The sequence below is a fragment of the Marmota flaviventris genome, chromosome 12 (genome assembly GCF_047511675.1).
Source record: "Marmota flaviventris isolate mMarFla1 chromosome 12, mMarFla1.hap1, whole genome shotgun sequence".
NCBI lineage: Eukaryota > Metazoa > Chordata > Mammalia > Rodentia > Sciuridae > Marmota > Marmota flaviventris.
In genome coordinates, this window is record NC_092509.1 from 35,108,811 (window position 1) to 35,126,489 (window position 17,679).

A 17,679-nucleotide genomic window follows, 5' to 3' on the forward strand; every position below is an offset into this window, starting at 1 on the left:
AGGAACTTGGCATTAGACCAGAAACAGTGCACATACTAAAAGAAAAAATAGCCCCAACTCTCCATAATATAGGCTCAGGAACAGATTCCTTTAGTAAGACTCCTAAAGCACAATAAGTAAAATCAATAATTAATATGGAATCAAACTAAAAAGTTTCTTCACAGCAAAGGAAACAATTAAGAACATGAACAGAGAATCTTCAGAATGGGAGAAAATCTTTACCACCTGCACCTCAGATACAGCCTTTAATCTCCAGGATATACAAAGCACTCAAAAAACTTAACACTAAAAAAAACAAATAACCTAATCACTAAATGGACAAAGGAAATGAATAGACACTTCACAGAAGAAGAAACATGACTGGTTAAAAAATGTTCAACATCTCTAGCATTTAGATATATGCAAATTAAAACTACATTGAAATTTCATCTCACTCCAGTCAGAATGGCAATTATCAAGAACACAAGTAACAATAATGTTGGTGATGATGTGGGGAAAAAAGATTCACTCTACAACTTGGGACTGCAAATTGGTTCAACTACTCTGGAAAGCAGTATGGAGATTTCCCAGAAAAATTGGAATGGAACCATCATCTGACCCAGTAATCCCAATCCTCAGTTTACACCCAAAGGACTTAAAATTAGCATATTACAGTGACACAGCCACATCAATGTTTATAGCAGCTCAATTCACACCACCAACCTATGCTGAGAGCCACAGCCAGTAGGAATGGCCCCTGTCATTTTGCCAGAAGTAATGGTTGAGAGGAGAGCCATTAAGATGATGATATTAAGCTGTCTATAATTGCTGTGACTGGATGATGCTGGATTGAAACAGGCTGTGTATTCAATTGTATATTAGACCTTTAATGTCCGCCTTGGGGGCCTGCTACTTTGGAGTTCCTGTTGAGTTCTGGGGTTCCGAGAGTGAGTGCACGCAGCCCAGTGGTGTTCCGGGAGAGTTCCCGGGAAGGAGTTCCGGTTGGTGTGTGGGGTGTTGCTGGGAGTGTGCGTGGAGTGCTGTGGGAGTTCGGAAATAAAGTTTGTTCCTGCTTGAGTGGCTCGTGATTTGTGCCCAGCCAGACTGCGGCAAACCTAGGTGCCCTTTAACAGATGCATGGATAAAAAAAAAATGTGGTATATATATAAATAATGGAATATTACTCAGCTATAAAAGAAGAATGAAATTATGGCATTTGTCAGTAAGTAGATGGAACTGGAGACTATGCTAAGTGAAATAAGCCATCCCCCAAAATCAAAGGCTGAATATTATCTCTGATATGTGAATGCTAACCCATAACACAGGAGGGTAAGGAGGGGAAGTATAGAAGCTCATTGTATTAAACAAAGGGTAATGAAGGGAAGGGAGAGGGAATAGGAATAGGAAAGACAGTAGAATGAATTGGACATAACTTTCCTATGCTCATACATAATGACACAACTAATATAACTCTACATCATGTTCAACCACAAGAATAGGATCAAAATTGTAATGGGTCGCACCCCATATATGTATAATTTGTCAAAATACACCTTACTGTCATGTACATCTAAAAACAACAAATGAAGTTTTTTAAAAAAGATATGTTGTATCTATCCTGCCATGTAGGTATAGTTCTCTGCCTAGTAACAATGTTTTGGTCAATACATGGTGGTCTCATTAGATGATATTACCAAGTGATACTGTAGCCAGTTAGTTTGTGGAATTTTTAAGTATACTCTATGATGTTTGCACAGTGACAAAATCACCTAATATCATGTTTATCAGGACATACCCCTATAAATAAGTGACACGTGATTATACTTCAGTTAGCATCAATAAATACAGGAGAAATTGAGTGTAACGTGGTGGGTATGTACTGTTTTAACTGGTTTAGGGAGAAAGGGAGATGAGTTGGTCTTTGAAAACCTGTATACTTAAGTTACAATTCAATTAATTAATTCTACTTTTATATTATAATATAAATGAATAGAGAAATATCTCAATCAATCACCCAAGGCTATCAAAATTCAGTAAATTTCATATTCTCTATATATCTAAACCGATTTTCAATCTACTATTCTTTTTCCCTCATTTACAAAAAAAATTGGTTAAAATTTATATTTAGTGTTTTTGTTTTAAAGATTCTGAAGATATTTCAGAGACAATGAAAACCTAAATTCCAGGTAAGCTTAATAATTTTTTTGAGGTAGGCCATAATCAGAATCATCTAAAAAGAAAAAAAAATAAAGCAAATGAGGTTAAAGATGATTGTAAAGCTGATAACAATTAAAATAAAATGCATTAAAATAGTAAATTTTAGAAGTCATAGAATAGCAATGTTCCTTTTCAAGAGAAATTATGTTCATGAATAAAACCCTGAGGGTAGCATTGTCTTTTTCTCTTTGCAGGAAACCCTGCTTTTTCAAACACTTAAGTTCTCTATGGGAAAATTAGGCTAGTTAGTTCAATGCTAGGATCTCAGCCTAAACTCCATGTGCTTCCTTTTAACCTTTTTTTTAATTTTAAGATGAGGGGGGGAGAGGGAGAGAGAGAGAGAGAGAGAGAGAGAGAGAGAGAGAGAGAGAGAGAGAGAGAGAGAGAGAGATTTTTAATATTTACTTTTCAGTTTTCGATGGACATAACATCTTTATTTTATTTTTATCTGGTGGTGAGGATGGAACCCAGCGCCCGGCGCGTGCCAGGCGAGCACATTACCACTTGAGCCACAACCCCAGCCCTTCCTTTTAACCTTTTTACTGAAAATTCAAGGGGAAAAAAATCATTCCTCTAAATTCTTCCATGTTCATTTACCTCACCTCAACTCATTGCCAGAATCTTTAATGAAAGGATTCACAAAAATGGAATGAAGAATTAGCACTTCTATGAATATACAGATTCACAGCATAAAATTAGCTAGCCCCCCACCCCCCAAAAAAACCCAAGCAAATCAAAATAAGACTGTAGAGACCAGGATTTTACTTGATACTACTTTTAACTGAATCTACTACAATTGTAACTTTATTGTCCTGAGGGTGACCTTTTATCTTTTATATCTATAACACTATCTGAAATACACTAGAAGAATCAAAGGCAATTAAGTCCATTCAGATTTATGACATGTGGGCTGGGGATGTAACTTAGCAGAACGCTTCCCCTGCATGTGCAAAACCCTGGGTTCATTTCCCAGCACTGCCCCCGCCCCCAAAAAATTCAGATTTAGACACATATAGTGATTAAAGAAATAATTACCAAGGAGAAAGGATTAAGTATTACATTTTTAAGAATATGAGTTCCTTAAACTTCCATATGATATTTACTGTTACCAACTGACATCCTAGGGGCCTAAGAGTGTGGTTTCTCCTCTAAAAGTCAAGTCTTAAACCCCGGCTTCAAATTTCTTGTTGCTCAAACTCATTACCAGGGCGACTCTTCATAGTTTTCAGCCAATATCATGCTCAACCTCATGATGACTTTTTAAAAAATAGAAATGTCACACAGTGTGTGGTTAAGGATGTGGACTACAGACAGACTAACTGGGTTGAAAATGGGGTTCCACACTTGTGGACTACATAGCATTAAATAAAGGTGCCAATTATAAATTTGTTGTATCTCAACTCCAAATCCACCTTGCTTTGAGACACTAGAACTGCACCTTGTCAACACATTTTTTTTTAATAGTTCAAACAATGACAGGCCGTGTTAGTAGTAAAGAAAGGAGTTGCTTCTTCAGATTCTATGTTAGTGTGCTTGGGATCCTGCACCTTGACTGCTATCAATGTAAAAGAAACAGTTACAAGAATCCTTCTGTGAGTTTTGCAAGAATCTTAGTGGATAACCCTTCCCTTTGCCCAATGGCTTTGACCAAATCTGGCCCATGGTGCCCCAGCAGATTTCCCCACCTTCCAGTGGGCCCCCGTCATTGACTAAGCTCTGCTCAGTGTTGGGATAAAGGGAGGGCATGCTCACTCATTCCTTCCTTTCTTGGGTTCTATCTCCATCCTGGAGGATAGTCCTTGTATATCATTCTCTTCTTTTTGTAGTTAAGCTGCTTTTGCCACATAAATGATTCTTTAACTTCTTTATTCCTTTATTATTTTCCCTGTTCAAATTACCAAAATGGTCTTCTGTCTCTGAATGGACATCAACTGATAAGAATGTCTATAAAATGTAGATACCTCTTCGATTTCTTTTGAGGATTAAAGAGTTTATAAAGTTTTCAAATAATGCACATTCGCTAAGTCATCATGGACATATAGCACAGAAAAGAACCCATGAACCCCTGACAGAACATTCTGTAAACATACAGCTTCTTATGTAGCAATATAAAGAAGAGCATTTTCAAAACCCCTGCTTAGAAACTATCTACGTTATATTGACTTCATTCTCTAAATCTCTAGAATTATAATAGCTATTTGTTTATACCTCTGTTCTAACTCTATGTATTATAGGACACTATTAAATCAAAGTGTTGTTATCCAATAAACAAGTTTCCTTATGTAATTTTAAAGTAAATTTTATTATGTATAGTTAAGCCAATAAAAAGTTATGGGATACATAGTAGTAAATCAATTACTATGGTAAATCAACTTAACATATCTATCATCTCATATTGTTAACCTTCTCTCTGTGTGTGTTTGTTTGTGTTTGTGTATTAACCCATTATTCCCAAGTTTTCAATTCTGTGACTATTTCACCAAAATTAAAACAGGTGCATTAAAATAGGTTGGAAATCATACATATATATTAATCAATATTATTATTATTATTATTCTAGTCTTGCCATATAATTATATTACACGTTATATAATTATGTATTATAAACTAAATTTAAATTTTTATGAACATTCCACATTTGAGCTATGGGACAAAAGAGGCTAATAGCAAAATCAGTTAAATCTATTCATTTAGCAGGAATCCCAAATGTAGTTCAATTGTATTAACTAAGGTCCACATATTATATGTTATCACTATTGACTTCTTTATTATACACATCTGCTATTTTGTATCCTTTTAACTACATATCCCCATTCTTCTTCCCTAGCCTCATAATTACTAATCTATTCCCTCTCTCTCTCTGATCACACACACACACACACACACAAATATATATAAATATATGACTTATAGTTTCCACATATAAGGAAGATCATGCAATCCTTTTCTTTCAGTCTGGCTTATTTCACTTAATACAATGTCTTCCATTTTCATTCACATTATGGGATGAATAATATGCTATTTTGTACTAACCCACCACCACAATTTATAAACTCCTCTGTTGATGGACATCTAGATTGTTTTCATCTCTTGGTTATTACAAATAATGCTACAGTGAGCTGATGATATAGCTATTTTTATAATGTGATGATTCTTTTTCCTTCAGGTGTATACCCAGAAGAAGGATTGTTAGGTCTTAATTTATTTAAGAACCTCCATATGATTTTCCCTTATAAGACCACCAATCTATATTCTCAACAACAGTGTGCTAGGGTTTCCTTTCCTCACATTCTCACAAGCATTTGCTATCTGTTGACTCTTTGACGGTAATCATCCTAACAAGTATAGGGTGGTATTTTGTCGTGATTTTGATTTGCATTTCTGTGATGATTAATAATATTGAGCACTCTTTCATACATTATTGGCCATTTTTGTCGTCTTTGGAGAAATGTCTATTCAGGTCTCTTGAACTTTTTTAATTGGATTGTGTCTCTGTTATTGGGTTCAATGAGTTCTTCATAAATTTCCACTATCCGCCTCTTTTTAGGTATAGAGTTTACAAATATTTTTTCCAAATCTGCTGGTTACTGTTTTGTTTTGTTGGTTATTTTTGCTGCAGTTGCTTTTTACTTTTACTTAGTAGCATTATTTATTTCCCCTTTTGCAGTCTGAATGTGTGGCAAGGTATCCAAAATCATTAACAAAGTCAATGTCAAGGAGCTCTCTGCCTACATTGTATTCTAGGAATTTAAGGATTTCAGGTCTTACAATTCAGCCATTTATTCATTTGAGTGGATCTTTGTGGATTGTATAAGATCAGGATTATTTTCATTCTTTGGCATGTGAAAGTCCAATTTTCCTAGTACGACTTACTAAAGGGACTGCCCCTTCCACATGGTGTTTGGTTCCCGTTATGATTTAGATATGAGGTGTCGTCCAAAAGCTCACGTGTGAGACAATGCAACAGAGTTTAGAGGTGAAATGATTGGGTTATCAGAGCCTTAATCTAATTAGTGCATTAATCCCTTGACAGGATTAAATGGGTGGTAACTATAGACAAGTAGGCTGTGGCTAGAAGAGATGGGTCCTTAGGGGTAGGCCCTTGGAGTACACATTTTGTGTATGGTAAGGGGAGCTCTCTCTCTGCTTCTTAGTGGCCACGTCTGAGCTCCCTTCCTCCAGCACTACTCTTCTGCCATGATAGTCCACCACACCTCAGACACAGAGCAATGGAGTCAGTCATGTATGGACTGAAACCTCAGAAATTGCAAGCTCCAAATAACTTTTCCTCCTCTAAAATTGTTCTTGTCAGTTCTTTTGGTCATGGAAGTGAAAAAGGTGATTAAAATAGTACCCCTGTCAAAAATTAACTAAATGTATGTGTTTGGTTTTATTTAAACACCACATTTTACTGTTTACCGAATCTTTTGTAGAAAGTAGACGTTCACAAAGGTTTTCAGTGGGTCAAAGAACAACTGAATCAAACCAACGTATCAAAACTCTACAGTGCCTAAGATTTTTCATATCATTATGATCTATGTCCTACAAGGATCATAGAAGGAGTCTGTTTTTGTTCAATTCTGTGTCACTGTGACCAAAAAACTTACAAGACTTATTTAGAACATGAAACATTTATTTTGGCTCATGGTTTCAGAGTTTCAGTCCACGTTCAGCCAATCACATAGCTCAGGCCCAAGGTGAGGCAAAACATCACGGTAGAAGGGTATGGTGGAGGAAAGCAGCTCAAGGTATGGCAAACAGGATGCAGAGAGGACAAGATATAAACTTTAAAGTCATAACCCTAGTGATCTAAAGCCTGCAGCCACATCTTACTTACCTACAGTTACTGCCCCATTAGCGCATATCATTAGATTGATCCATGAATCTAATATTTCACCTCTGAAAATTCTTGCTCCATCTCACACATGAGTTATGGGGGACACCTTACATCTGAACCCTAACAAAGTCTTTCCAACCCTGTGCTCTAGCACATTTAAGAAATATGTCCATGCCTCTCCACTATTTGGACTGAATATTATCTTGCATTTCACGTTGAGTAAATGTCTTTGCAAAAACTTATCTACCACAGACACCCTTTTTTTCTTCTTTATTAAATTTTCAGAATGCTAGAATAACTTTAGAATAATATAAGTAGAATGAAGAATGAATCATCTGCCCTTGAAAAGGAAAAACTACAAGAAGTCTATCAAAGATTTAACCATATACAGAGCTAGGTATAATCTATAGCTTATGGCCATAAAACTATTTATTTACTGGGGCACTAGTATTGAAAGAACATTCTTGAGAATTGTGTAGTCCTCTGCTGTGGGTTATATTGGAATGGCAATTGTTTAGACTATGTGTCAGTAGCATGTCATCAAGAACTTTAGCTAAAAAATATTTATAATACATTCTCCTATAAAATTTACCTTATTATAAGAAAAATATAAGATTTACCCCCTTAAAAATTTTAAGTGTATTATACATTATTGTTGGGTGTAACTACAATATGCTATAGACTTCTAGATTTTACTAATCTTGAAGGTCTGAAACTTTATGCCTATTGATTACTAAATTTATTCCCTCTTTCCAATAGTCCTAATTACTTCCATTCTATTCTTTGATTCTATGAATTTTGATCCTTTAAAATATTTCATCTAAGTATACAGCACTTGTCTTTCTGTGCCTGGCTATACTACATACTTATTCTTGCTTTGGGGTCCTATCTTGCATTCATTTTAATTTTTTTTACTCCAAGAGCAAAACTGAATGTTATAGCAGTGCCTTTATTCATCGGTACTGGTTTTAGGCTTATCTGGTTTGCTCTCCCTGGCATCCTTTGGTTGGCATTTGCATCCTGTAGTTGTTTCAGTTCTGACTATCTTCATTAAACAACACTCATTTGAGCAGTATGCATTTACATTCAGAAAGCAAATATGTACACATAAATATCAGTTGAATGAGTCAGTGATTTCACTCATAATTGGCTTCACCAACTCTATTAGGGCACTCAGGTGTAAAAATCACAGACCTTACTGGATGAAATACAAATCGTGTTCTCTCGTGATGCAAATCCAGCTTCCAATAGAGATCAAGAGGATAAAAACCTTTCCTCCCCTTTCAACCACTGAATGGAAGTCATAACTATTTCAGCAGCACTAGTTTTTAAATAGACTGAAAGTGAAGCAGCTTGATAAGAAGCCAGATCATAGGACCCCTTGCTGGTTCTATCATGGGTGTCCTGCTTCCAGTATAAATTCGAGGCTGCTGCTCAAAGCCAGTTTGGAAGTGGAGAAGCCATCCCTAGGCCAGGTAAGGCCTTCAATAGCTTTTGTTCCAGGACAGGGTCTGGGGAGGTCTCAGGCTGTTCTCCCCCACAGATATAACAATGAACTGTCTGTTGGACCAGGACATTTTAAATTATCCCTTCCCAGTCTCTAAATTTCAAAATGGAGATACTACAATTGCCTATTGGTCATATTTGCAAAAAGGGTAAGATATTTTCTTATTTGTAAAATCATTAATTATTCGGGAAAAATTCATGCAATTTGGGTCTAATTACATTTACACTCTACCCAACTGATTTGATGTTTGGTGTGACATACACATGAGTGCATTCTAAGTTAGTTTAAGAAGAGGTGTCCCATAAGCAAGAACAAGTCCTCTTAGAAATAGGCCAAGGTCAGCTTTAGTTATTACTTAAAATTTTTACCCACACTTTGGCTTGTCAGAACTCGGAAAATGATACCCCAAACTACTTTAAATTCAAGAATACTAAGAAGGCATCAGAGACAAGAAGGTGACTCAGGTCTTTTCTGAATGTAGGTCATAAAACCCTCCCTCCAGAGACCCTACCTGATAACCAGGGGAAGAAATGCTACAGAGTGGCCAAAAGATCCTAAATAGGGGGTGGGGTGGTGGCTCAGTGGTAGAGCACTTGCCCATCATGTGTGAGGCACTGGGTTTGATTCTCAGCACCACATGTAAATGAATAAAATAAAGGTTCATTGATAAGTAAATAGATATATTTTTTAAAAAAAAACTAAAGAGATGAGTCTTACTTTGCCCCCCCCAATTATATAACCCATTACCATGGGATCATACTCTTTTGTCCAGTCACATTGTTACAAGGCTGTCAATTCTACATCAAACTTAAGCATAAAAATAGAAAGCTAGGTCTTTGGGTTTTTCTTTCTGAAGGCTACCATATCACATAAAACTAATTAAAAAAACTTTTATGTTTCTCTCATTAGCTTTCTTTTGTTATAGTAGTGCAGGCTGTGATCCTTAAGTTGGGTGAGGAAAGGTACTTATCATACCATCATGCTTCCCACACTTTCAGTTACACTCTTCAACACCAGTTGAATGCCTTTCCATCATTCCCATTCTGATGATGTAGTATTTGATCAGAAAAATGAAATTTTTTTTGTTGAACATAGAAACAAGGTAATGCTGATTGACCCTTTAAAACTCATATCCTTAAGCAAATCATTACATCTGCTTCTTTGCATTCTCTGGTATCTATCAAAGCCACATATATGCACAAAGCTCAGAAAGGTTTTCTGTGCATGTAGGATATATATTTTGAACAAAGTAAATGCACATTAATACAAGGTATCACACAGGATTCTATAACCTATGAAATATGCATTTAATTAAGGAGCTTTAATTATAAACACTATTCATAATTGCTAAATTTTGAAATCATCCTACCCATCAATGTATACATGAACAAAGAAAATGTGGTATATATACACAATAAAATACTTTTCATCCATAAAAAAGAATGACATCCTATTTGCAGAAAAATGGATTAAACTGGAAGTCAATATGTTAAATGAACTATTCCAGATACAGAAAGATAAATGCTGTACAGTTATCCTCATATGAGGATTTTAAAAATAGTTGATCAAAATATATAACAATAATGACTAGGGACTGAGAATGGTGAGAGTGAGGAGCATAGAGAAAGGTTAGATAATCAGCACCAAAATTCAAATTAGTAAATTCTGATGATCTATGGCACTGTGGGGTGACTATCATTCACAATAAACTGATAAATTCTATGAATTACAAAAAGAGAGTAGCTTGAAGTCTCCAAACACAAATTAATGGTTAGGAGATAGAAACATTAATTACCCTGATTTGATCAGCACATATTGTATATGTGGATTGAAATGCTGCAATTGTATCATGCAGATAGAATTCTAAGTTGTTAAGCAAAAATTCTTTAAAAAGATAGGGAAATGTTAACTATGCAGATTGGATCCTATACACTATATACATCTATCAAATTTTACCACTGCTCCCTATAAATTTGTACAAAAAGTTTTTTTAAAGTAAAAATTTTAAAAAGCTTCTCTAACCCAGGTCTCAAAACAGAATTTTGCGCTGTCTTTCCTCATCAGTGTCCTTAGCTCCTGTAAGCACACAATCCTTCCACTCACTAAGTAGGTTGTTTAAGGAAACATAACTTACTGTTTAACACAACCTGCCTGATTTTCACATGCAAATATTTCTGCTTATAGGGATAAAGAGAAATGTAGTGGGACAACTTTCAAGCCACATCCTTATTAAGCCCCAGGGGCAGAGATGGTCAGAGAGAAACATCAATTAGTATTAGAATTACAAAGTTACTGGAGACACAGTGTACTCCCAGAATCTAAATAAAAATTGAATGTCCAAATACCTATCTGACTATTTTGGACCCATTTTCTTTAATGACAGTCTTTCTTTCCCTTAATTGAAATTCTTTACCAAAAAAACAAAAAAAAAAAAAAATTAAAGAATTAGCCAAATTCTATCTGCTATTTGAAAATATTATGTTTTGAATACAGCACAGAATTTTAGGGTCAAGTTTTAAGATTTTGGCTGGCTTTAAGCCATTTATTTAAATACCTGGGAGATTTTGAAATACGAATTTCATTACAGGTTCATTTAAAGTACAAAATACAATTAATGGAAAAGTGAATTTTTATAGGAGTATCTTTAAAACATGCAAAATAATTATAATTCTTCATAATTTTAATAATTAAAAATCTTCATGTGACAATTTTAGCTATAAGATTAGAATCTATATTATTAGCCTTCTATAGTATTAAAAGAGATTTAAGTAGTAGACAGTGATATAATGTTTCCTTCTTTTACAAAATGTATGTTTTAAGTGTTAAAGACATACAATATACTATACATCCTGTATTAAGTATTATTGACTCTAACATATTTAATATTTTGATATCAAGGAGGCCTATTGAATTCTATGCTTAAAATTTCAATAATCACAAGAGAAAACTTACCTTTATTTTGTATGCTGCCCCCTGGGAGTGACTTATGTGAAACTTCACATTCCTGGGATACACTGATGTCATCTATAGCAACAGAAGCATTTGATGACAAAACAGTGGCTTCTAAAATTAACTATAAGCACAGAAAACTAAAATTAGTAAAAATACATCATGAAGGTAAAGACTTACAATCATATTTCCTTGTAGAAAGGAATTCATTTGCCCATCCCATCTTCCAATCTAATTTTAGAAAATCATTTTGACCAGAATATTTAAATTATAATTTTATTATGTCATAACTCCTTCACCAGCATCTTATATAACCTTAATACCTTACCTAACCTGGTTTCAATTAAAAGTCGTAACATTTATCAGGAGTGAAGGACTCTCTTCCATTGGAGCCATTAAGAGTCATATGCATTTAAAATGAGCTCTTTGGGGTAATCAACTATGAGGTTTTACAACTCAATTTAATTGAGATAGGAATTCATTTGTAATGGGTCTGCTGGAGTTAGTGATTCATTTACATATCAGAATATTTAAATATGAGTATATATTATGTATACATATACAGAAACATACTTAGTGTAGTAAAGCACACAATCAATAACCACATACAGTGGTTAATCATATTCATTTGCTAAAGCACTCAGAAGCAACTATTTAAGTTTAATTTATTCTAACACTCTGAATAATTGCTGATATAATTTGTTTTCTTCTTGTTAATCACTCACATTATTATGTTATTCTCCCACAAAAAAAAAAAAAATTAGGAAAGAAGAAATGAGGGAGAGAGAAAACAAAAAACAAATTATTTCTGGAGCCCAAGGACCTGAGTGGCAGACCCTCAGTCCAGACACAGCTGGTAGGTCCATCTCCATCTTATCAATTTGCTTGTGTTGGGGCTCAGGAGATACTACCCCAAAATGCAGCACCATGGAGGTCACTCTGCCCTTCCCTTGCCTTACTGTGGAAGAGTAGATGAAAAAGGAACTCTATGATCCACTTCTCTTCTTATAAAAGACCCCCACGTGAAAATAGTACTGTCCCACACCTAGAGAAATGGAGTCCCACACAGAGAGGTCAAGAGAATCAAACAAAGAGGCCTTGCTCTATTCCCTCCAATTTATTATCACTAGATCATACTTTTTTTTTTTTATCCCATCCAACTTCTTTGTAATTTTCCATTCTTCACTGAACCTAAACATAAAAAATATAGTAAATTTTACCTGGGTCTTTATTTCTAGAGGCCCATGTCAAATAAAGCTTAATGTTTTCTTTTTCTGTTGTTAATCTGTCTTTTGTTATAAAGATACCAACTAGGATCCTTGTGATGGACAAGGGAAGGTATTACTTTTCTCTCCTACACTTGGCATAATAAGTTAACAACTGTAAGTGCTGTAGAGGAGTTCAGTATAAGACACTAAGAGAAGCAAAGAAAAACACTCTAATGTTTCTGCCAAGAATATGGGGAGGCGTGGGGGAATGGTGGAGAGGTAATACTAAGCCTCAGTTATAATAGTTGAAGATTTTTCCTCAAGGAACTGAGGTAACAGCCCAAGCAAAAGCAAGGAGATATGAAAGTGCTGGGTGTGTTTAGAAAACTAATTGGGTACTTTCAGGGGTATAGGATTTTAAGAGAATAACCACTTAATTGGATAACAGATTAAAAGGATCAATTGTATGAGTTGGCAAAGCCCAAGCATTGATTCAAAAAATAAATAGCCCAGACTGCAAACATTTCAGCCCGTTTCTCAGCATTTGTCCCAGATACTCAGAGGTATAAACAGAAAATTCTCTGCAGAGAAGTTTGCTTCAATGTTGGCTTTGATAGCAAATGACTAGAAACAAAAGCAAATCCATAAATAAATGGTGAGATAGACTTTGGACACACTTCCCACTAAAAAAACATACTGACAGGTTATAATTTCACCATTAATTTAAATAATCAAAGTTTTGAAAGAAAAATGGCTGTTAACTCTTACAAATGTATAGCTATAAATAATCATCGTCTTGTGATTCCAAAATCACCTTGGCTATTCCTACTTTTTCTTGCTTATTTTAACCAACCTGATCCTTTTGAGTTGTGACCAAAGGCAATTATCTTTGGGAACTATGATATCAGTGAACAATAAGTGAGAAAGAGGTTGTTTGGAAGAGATGTTTCAACCATAGATGCAGAAAAAGTAAACACTTCATTTTATATAAGATTTTCAAGGTAATTTGAGAATCTCAATTTCAAACTAAATGAAACTGTGTTTCCCTTTTAAAGCGATCTTTCAGGAACTTAATTTTTGTTTTATCCAATTATTTAACTGTCTAAAAAAAGCAAAATGATTTCTTGCTTTCACAAACCACAACAACTCATAAATATTTCATGATCAAGTGATTTTATTTGTACATCTGCAAAACTGGAAGAAGCTTTCCCAGAAAAGATTCAACTAGTATATTTATATATCTTGTCTTATAAAAGAACAGGAAAATAAATATGAATCTAAGAAAAAGGGGAATATACTGAGAAGTAGACAGAAATTAGAAGCTTCACAGTCCTAGGACATACTGATGTCATCTATAACCCCTATAGCAATTGAAGAATGATGATGTTATCACAATATGAACAATAGCCAACTTTCATTCAGCTGTTATTCTATACAAGGCACATGCACTTCTTTTAATCTTGTGAAAATGGTTCTATCTTCACAAAACTGTTATTATTTATTTATTTATTGGTTGGTTGGTTGGTTGGTACTGGGCATTGAACTCAGGGGTACATTACCACTGAATTACATCCCCAGTCTTTTTTAAAAATTTTGAGACAGAATCTTGCCAAGTTGCTTGGGGCCTTGCTCAGTTGCTGAATCTGGCCTTGAACCTGAGATCCTCCTGCCTCAGCCTCTTGAATCATTGGGATTGGTGTGTGCTACTGCATCCAGCTTGTCCTTGTGTGTAAGTGAAAGATAAAGGAGTTTAGAGAATGGAAGTAATTGATTGAAAGTCAGATATCTATTAAGAAAAATATGTAACCTGAGCCAATAATGATTACGCTGATGAGAGTGTAACTGCATTTCTACAATAAAATAAAGAGATAACTGGTCATCCAGAGATGGTGTGAAACAGAGCTAGCCAGCATAACAAGATTGAAGAAAACCTTAGACAAAGAAGGCTGAGGGCATATCAATTTTATAGAAACTAGGTCAGCTTCTACTTTAGCATTATAAATCTTACCCTTCACTGAATCTTCAAATAGTGTCAGGAAATTGTTATTGATTTATCTCATTGACTAAAATAAAGGGCAAATATGGTATTAGTCATTGTGGAAAAATTCACAGAGACATCTTAAGATGATATCTAAGATATGATATGTTTAAATAGGAACTAGCAGAAGATAGACCAACTTGAAATCAATGGGTGGTACTCAGAAAAAGTGGCCCTTTAGATATTAAAACTGAGAAAGCAGGTGTGGTGACATGTGCTGAGAATTCCAATTACTCAGGAGGCTGAGGCAGGAGGATCACAAGTTCAAGGCCAGCCTGGGCAATTTACAGAGACTCTGTCTCAAAATTTAAAAAAAAAAAATGATTAAAATAACTAGGAATGTAGTCAGTAAAATGTCTGACTAGAATGTGCAGAACCCTGGGTTCAATTACCAGTCCTGGAAAAAAAAATGATACAAAGAAGACAAAAGCTGCATCTTCATAGGCCAACACAAACATGTTGAAAATAGCAGTAGTTAGGGGAAAAAAGAAAATGAAAAATTAAGTTAAAGTATTCACTTGAAAAGCTTAATACAGCAAATGAGCAGACCAAGTTAAAACAGAATAGAAAGAATACTATTAACTATTTCACATGAATTCTTCCAATAAAGCCCATTAAGGTAATTGAGAGAATATCAAAATGTTAATGCAATGTTCTTAACAACAACAAAAAACAGACTAATCCTTTGTCAGCAGGAAGAATAAATGTCCTACCAACTGGGGGTGCTTATTTCCTAAGAAACTCAAAGCAATTTGTATTCTGTTATGGTCTACAATTGACATCAAAAGAACCACACTGAATCTGAATTTCATGGCTAAAGGGAACACAGAGGTCACAGAGTACAATACCTTTTTTCTTTCCAATATTTGGATTGGATTGGATTACACTGTATAAATATATTCAGCACTTAGTTACATTCAACTGATGGCTAGACAATGACTAAGGTCACCCTTAAACCATGCAGCCCACTAACTTAAAGTGCCCAAATCCTCACCTTGTTCCAAGAAGACTAAATTTAAATACTTGAAATATTTAAACCTTAGATGGAATATTTGTAGGTATAATATTATTTCTATTTGTTGTTGATAAAAGAATGATGTAGAACTGCACCTAGCTAGAATCTTCATGAACATTTTCATGCTTTTAAAAAATATGTTTGAAGAAATTCAGTTAAATCCAACATACTATCAGCATTTGTTTTTCCTGCAGAGGACAAGAAATGGGCTGGAAATTGATACAAAGACAACAAAAGCTACATCTTCATAGGCAAACATAAACACATTGCCATCAGTAAATTCTGAGGTGTGAGTACGCGTGCATTCATTTCTCTCTGTATTTAGTGCCAGTTGGAAATATTTACAATATGTACATCATGTTAATGTAATAAATAATACCATGTGTGAATTTCTGTGTATATTGATGAAACATACGTGTGCATGTATGTGTGTGTGAAATCTGGACTGCTTCATAAAAAAAAAAAAAAAATGCAATGCATTTCCACAATTCTTTATCTAAAGAGTTTGTGACCAGGTAGGTTTTGTGATTTGTATAGTTCAGAGCTAGATGTTGATATAACACTGGTAGTGTTTATTACATGATATCCTCAGGACGATGGGGAACAACATTGTAATCAAACCCATGATTAAATAAACTGCCAAAAGACCTCACATTGATTTAGGTCAGGTTAGGTTTTGCCTCGCAATTTGTTTTTCAAAAACTTATTGCTTTCCAAATTTAATTGTCTAAATTGCCGACTAGAGATTGTAGACCTACAAGGGTAAAATTTGATGGGGAAATTTTTCTTACATATATATTTTTACTTGTTTGTAGTTTGTAAAACAAACATGTGCTGTAGAGAGTCACTTCCTAACAAGATAAAAGGAGGAGGAGGAGGGCAGGCACAGAGGAAAACTCTACCTTCTCTGAAGTTAATTAAACATGTGTGAGGCCCAGCATTAACTCAGCATCAAAGCAGATTAGAGAGAAAAACCAACACGTGGTGTGGTGCTGAGTTACCAGGAGGGAACCCAGAGAGGAGCAGCAGCAAACAGTGCTGAGTCAGAAACCAAACAGCCATCCCATAAGAGCATCTCCCCCAACCACTGGCCATTTCACCTCCCATGATAAGGAACACACCCTCCCATGATAAGGAATTATCTCAATATGAAAGGTAAAGCAAAACCCCAACTGAAACTCCAAACAAAGAAATATGAAAGAGAGAAAACTACAGTACGAGAAACTCTTCAATAATAATAATAATGGATCAATGAGAACTTCCACTGGGTGGAAAGAAATGGCACACAGTTCAAATAATCCGGTTTACCAAATAACTAGTCCTGGCAAAGGACATTCTGTTTTCTTCTCAATGGGTTGAGGATAAAGTCTGATAGATCTTGGTTTCATTCTAACCAAAAAGAACCACAGTGAAAACCATTATATAGATAATACAAATATACGAGACAAGAGGTCCAGTTGTTCTGATTTTTCCCATCCTGTCCCATACTACGAAGATGGATGTGGAGATAAGCATGTGACCGGCCTTTGTATCCAGTGCTTCCCAATAAAAAGCTACCAAAGGTGGTTTTGTCCATGAAATGTGGGGATCAAATTATAAATTGATGTTTGAAGATCAGGGGAAAAATTTGTATAACTTCTTGGAGTGCAAAAGCCTCTAATGATCGAGTTGACTAGAGTTCTGGCCAGGAGGAGATTTGTTTTCAAAATGAAATAGAATATTATCATTAATTTAGTACCTACTGTTCCCAGACAACATACAAGTAATTACCATAGCAACAACAATAGCTGACTTGTGTGAGCTCACTCCATGCCAGTCTCTTCTATATGCTTCTCACACAAAAAAACATTCAATCCTACAGCAATTCTATGAAGTAGAGACCACTCATATGAGCTGATGCTTATTTCATATTCCTCTGATTCCATCAGG

General features: G+C 35.1%; 1 protein-coding gene across 1 annotated transcript in view; it reads right to left on the reverse strand.

The window, feature by feature from the left end:
- The window catches only part of Malrd1 (MAM and LDL receptor class A domain containing 1), a 658,798-nt gene that overhangs the window by 545,122 nt on the left and 95,997 nt on the right, over window positions 1-17,679 (reverse strand). Inside the window, exon 14 of the mRNA XM_027928635.2 lies at window positions 11,493-11,613. Within this exon, the coding sequence (XP_027784436.2) occupies window positions 11,493-11,613 (121 nt within the window). The remainder of the gene's footprint in view (window positions 1-11,492; window positions 11,614-17,679) is intronic.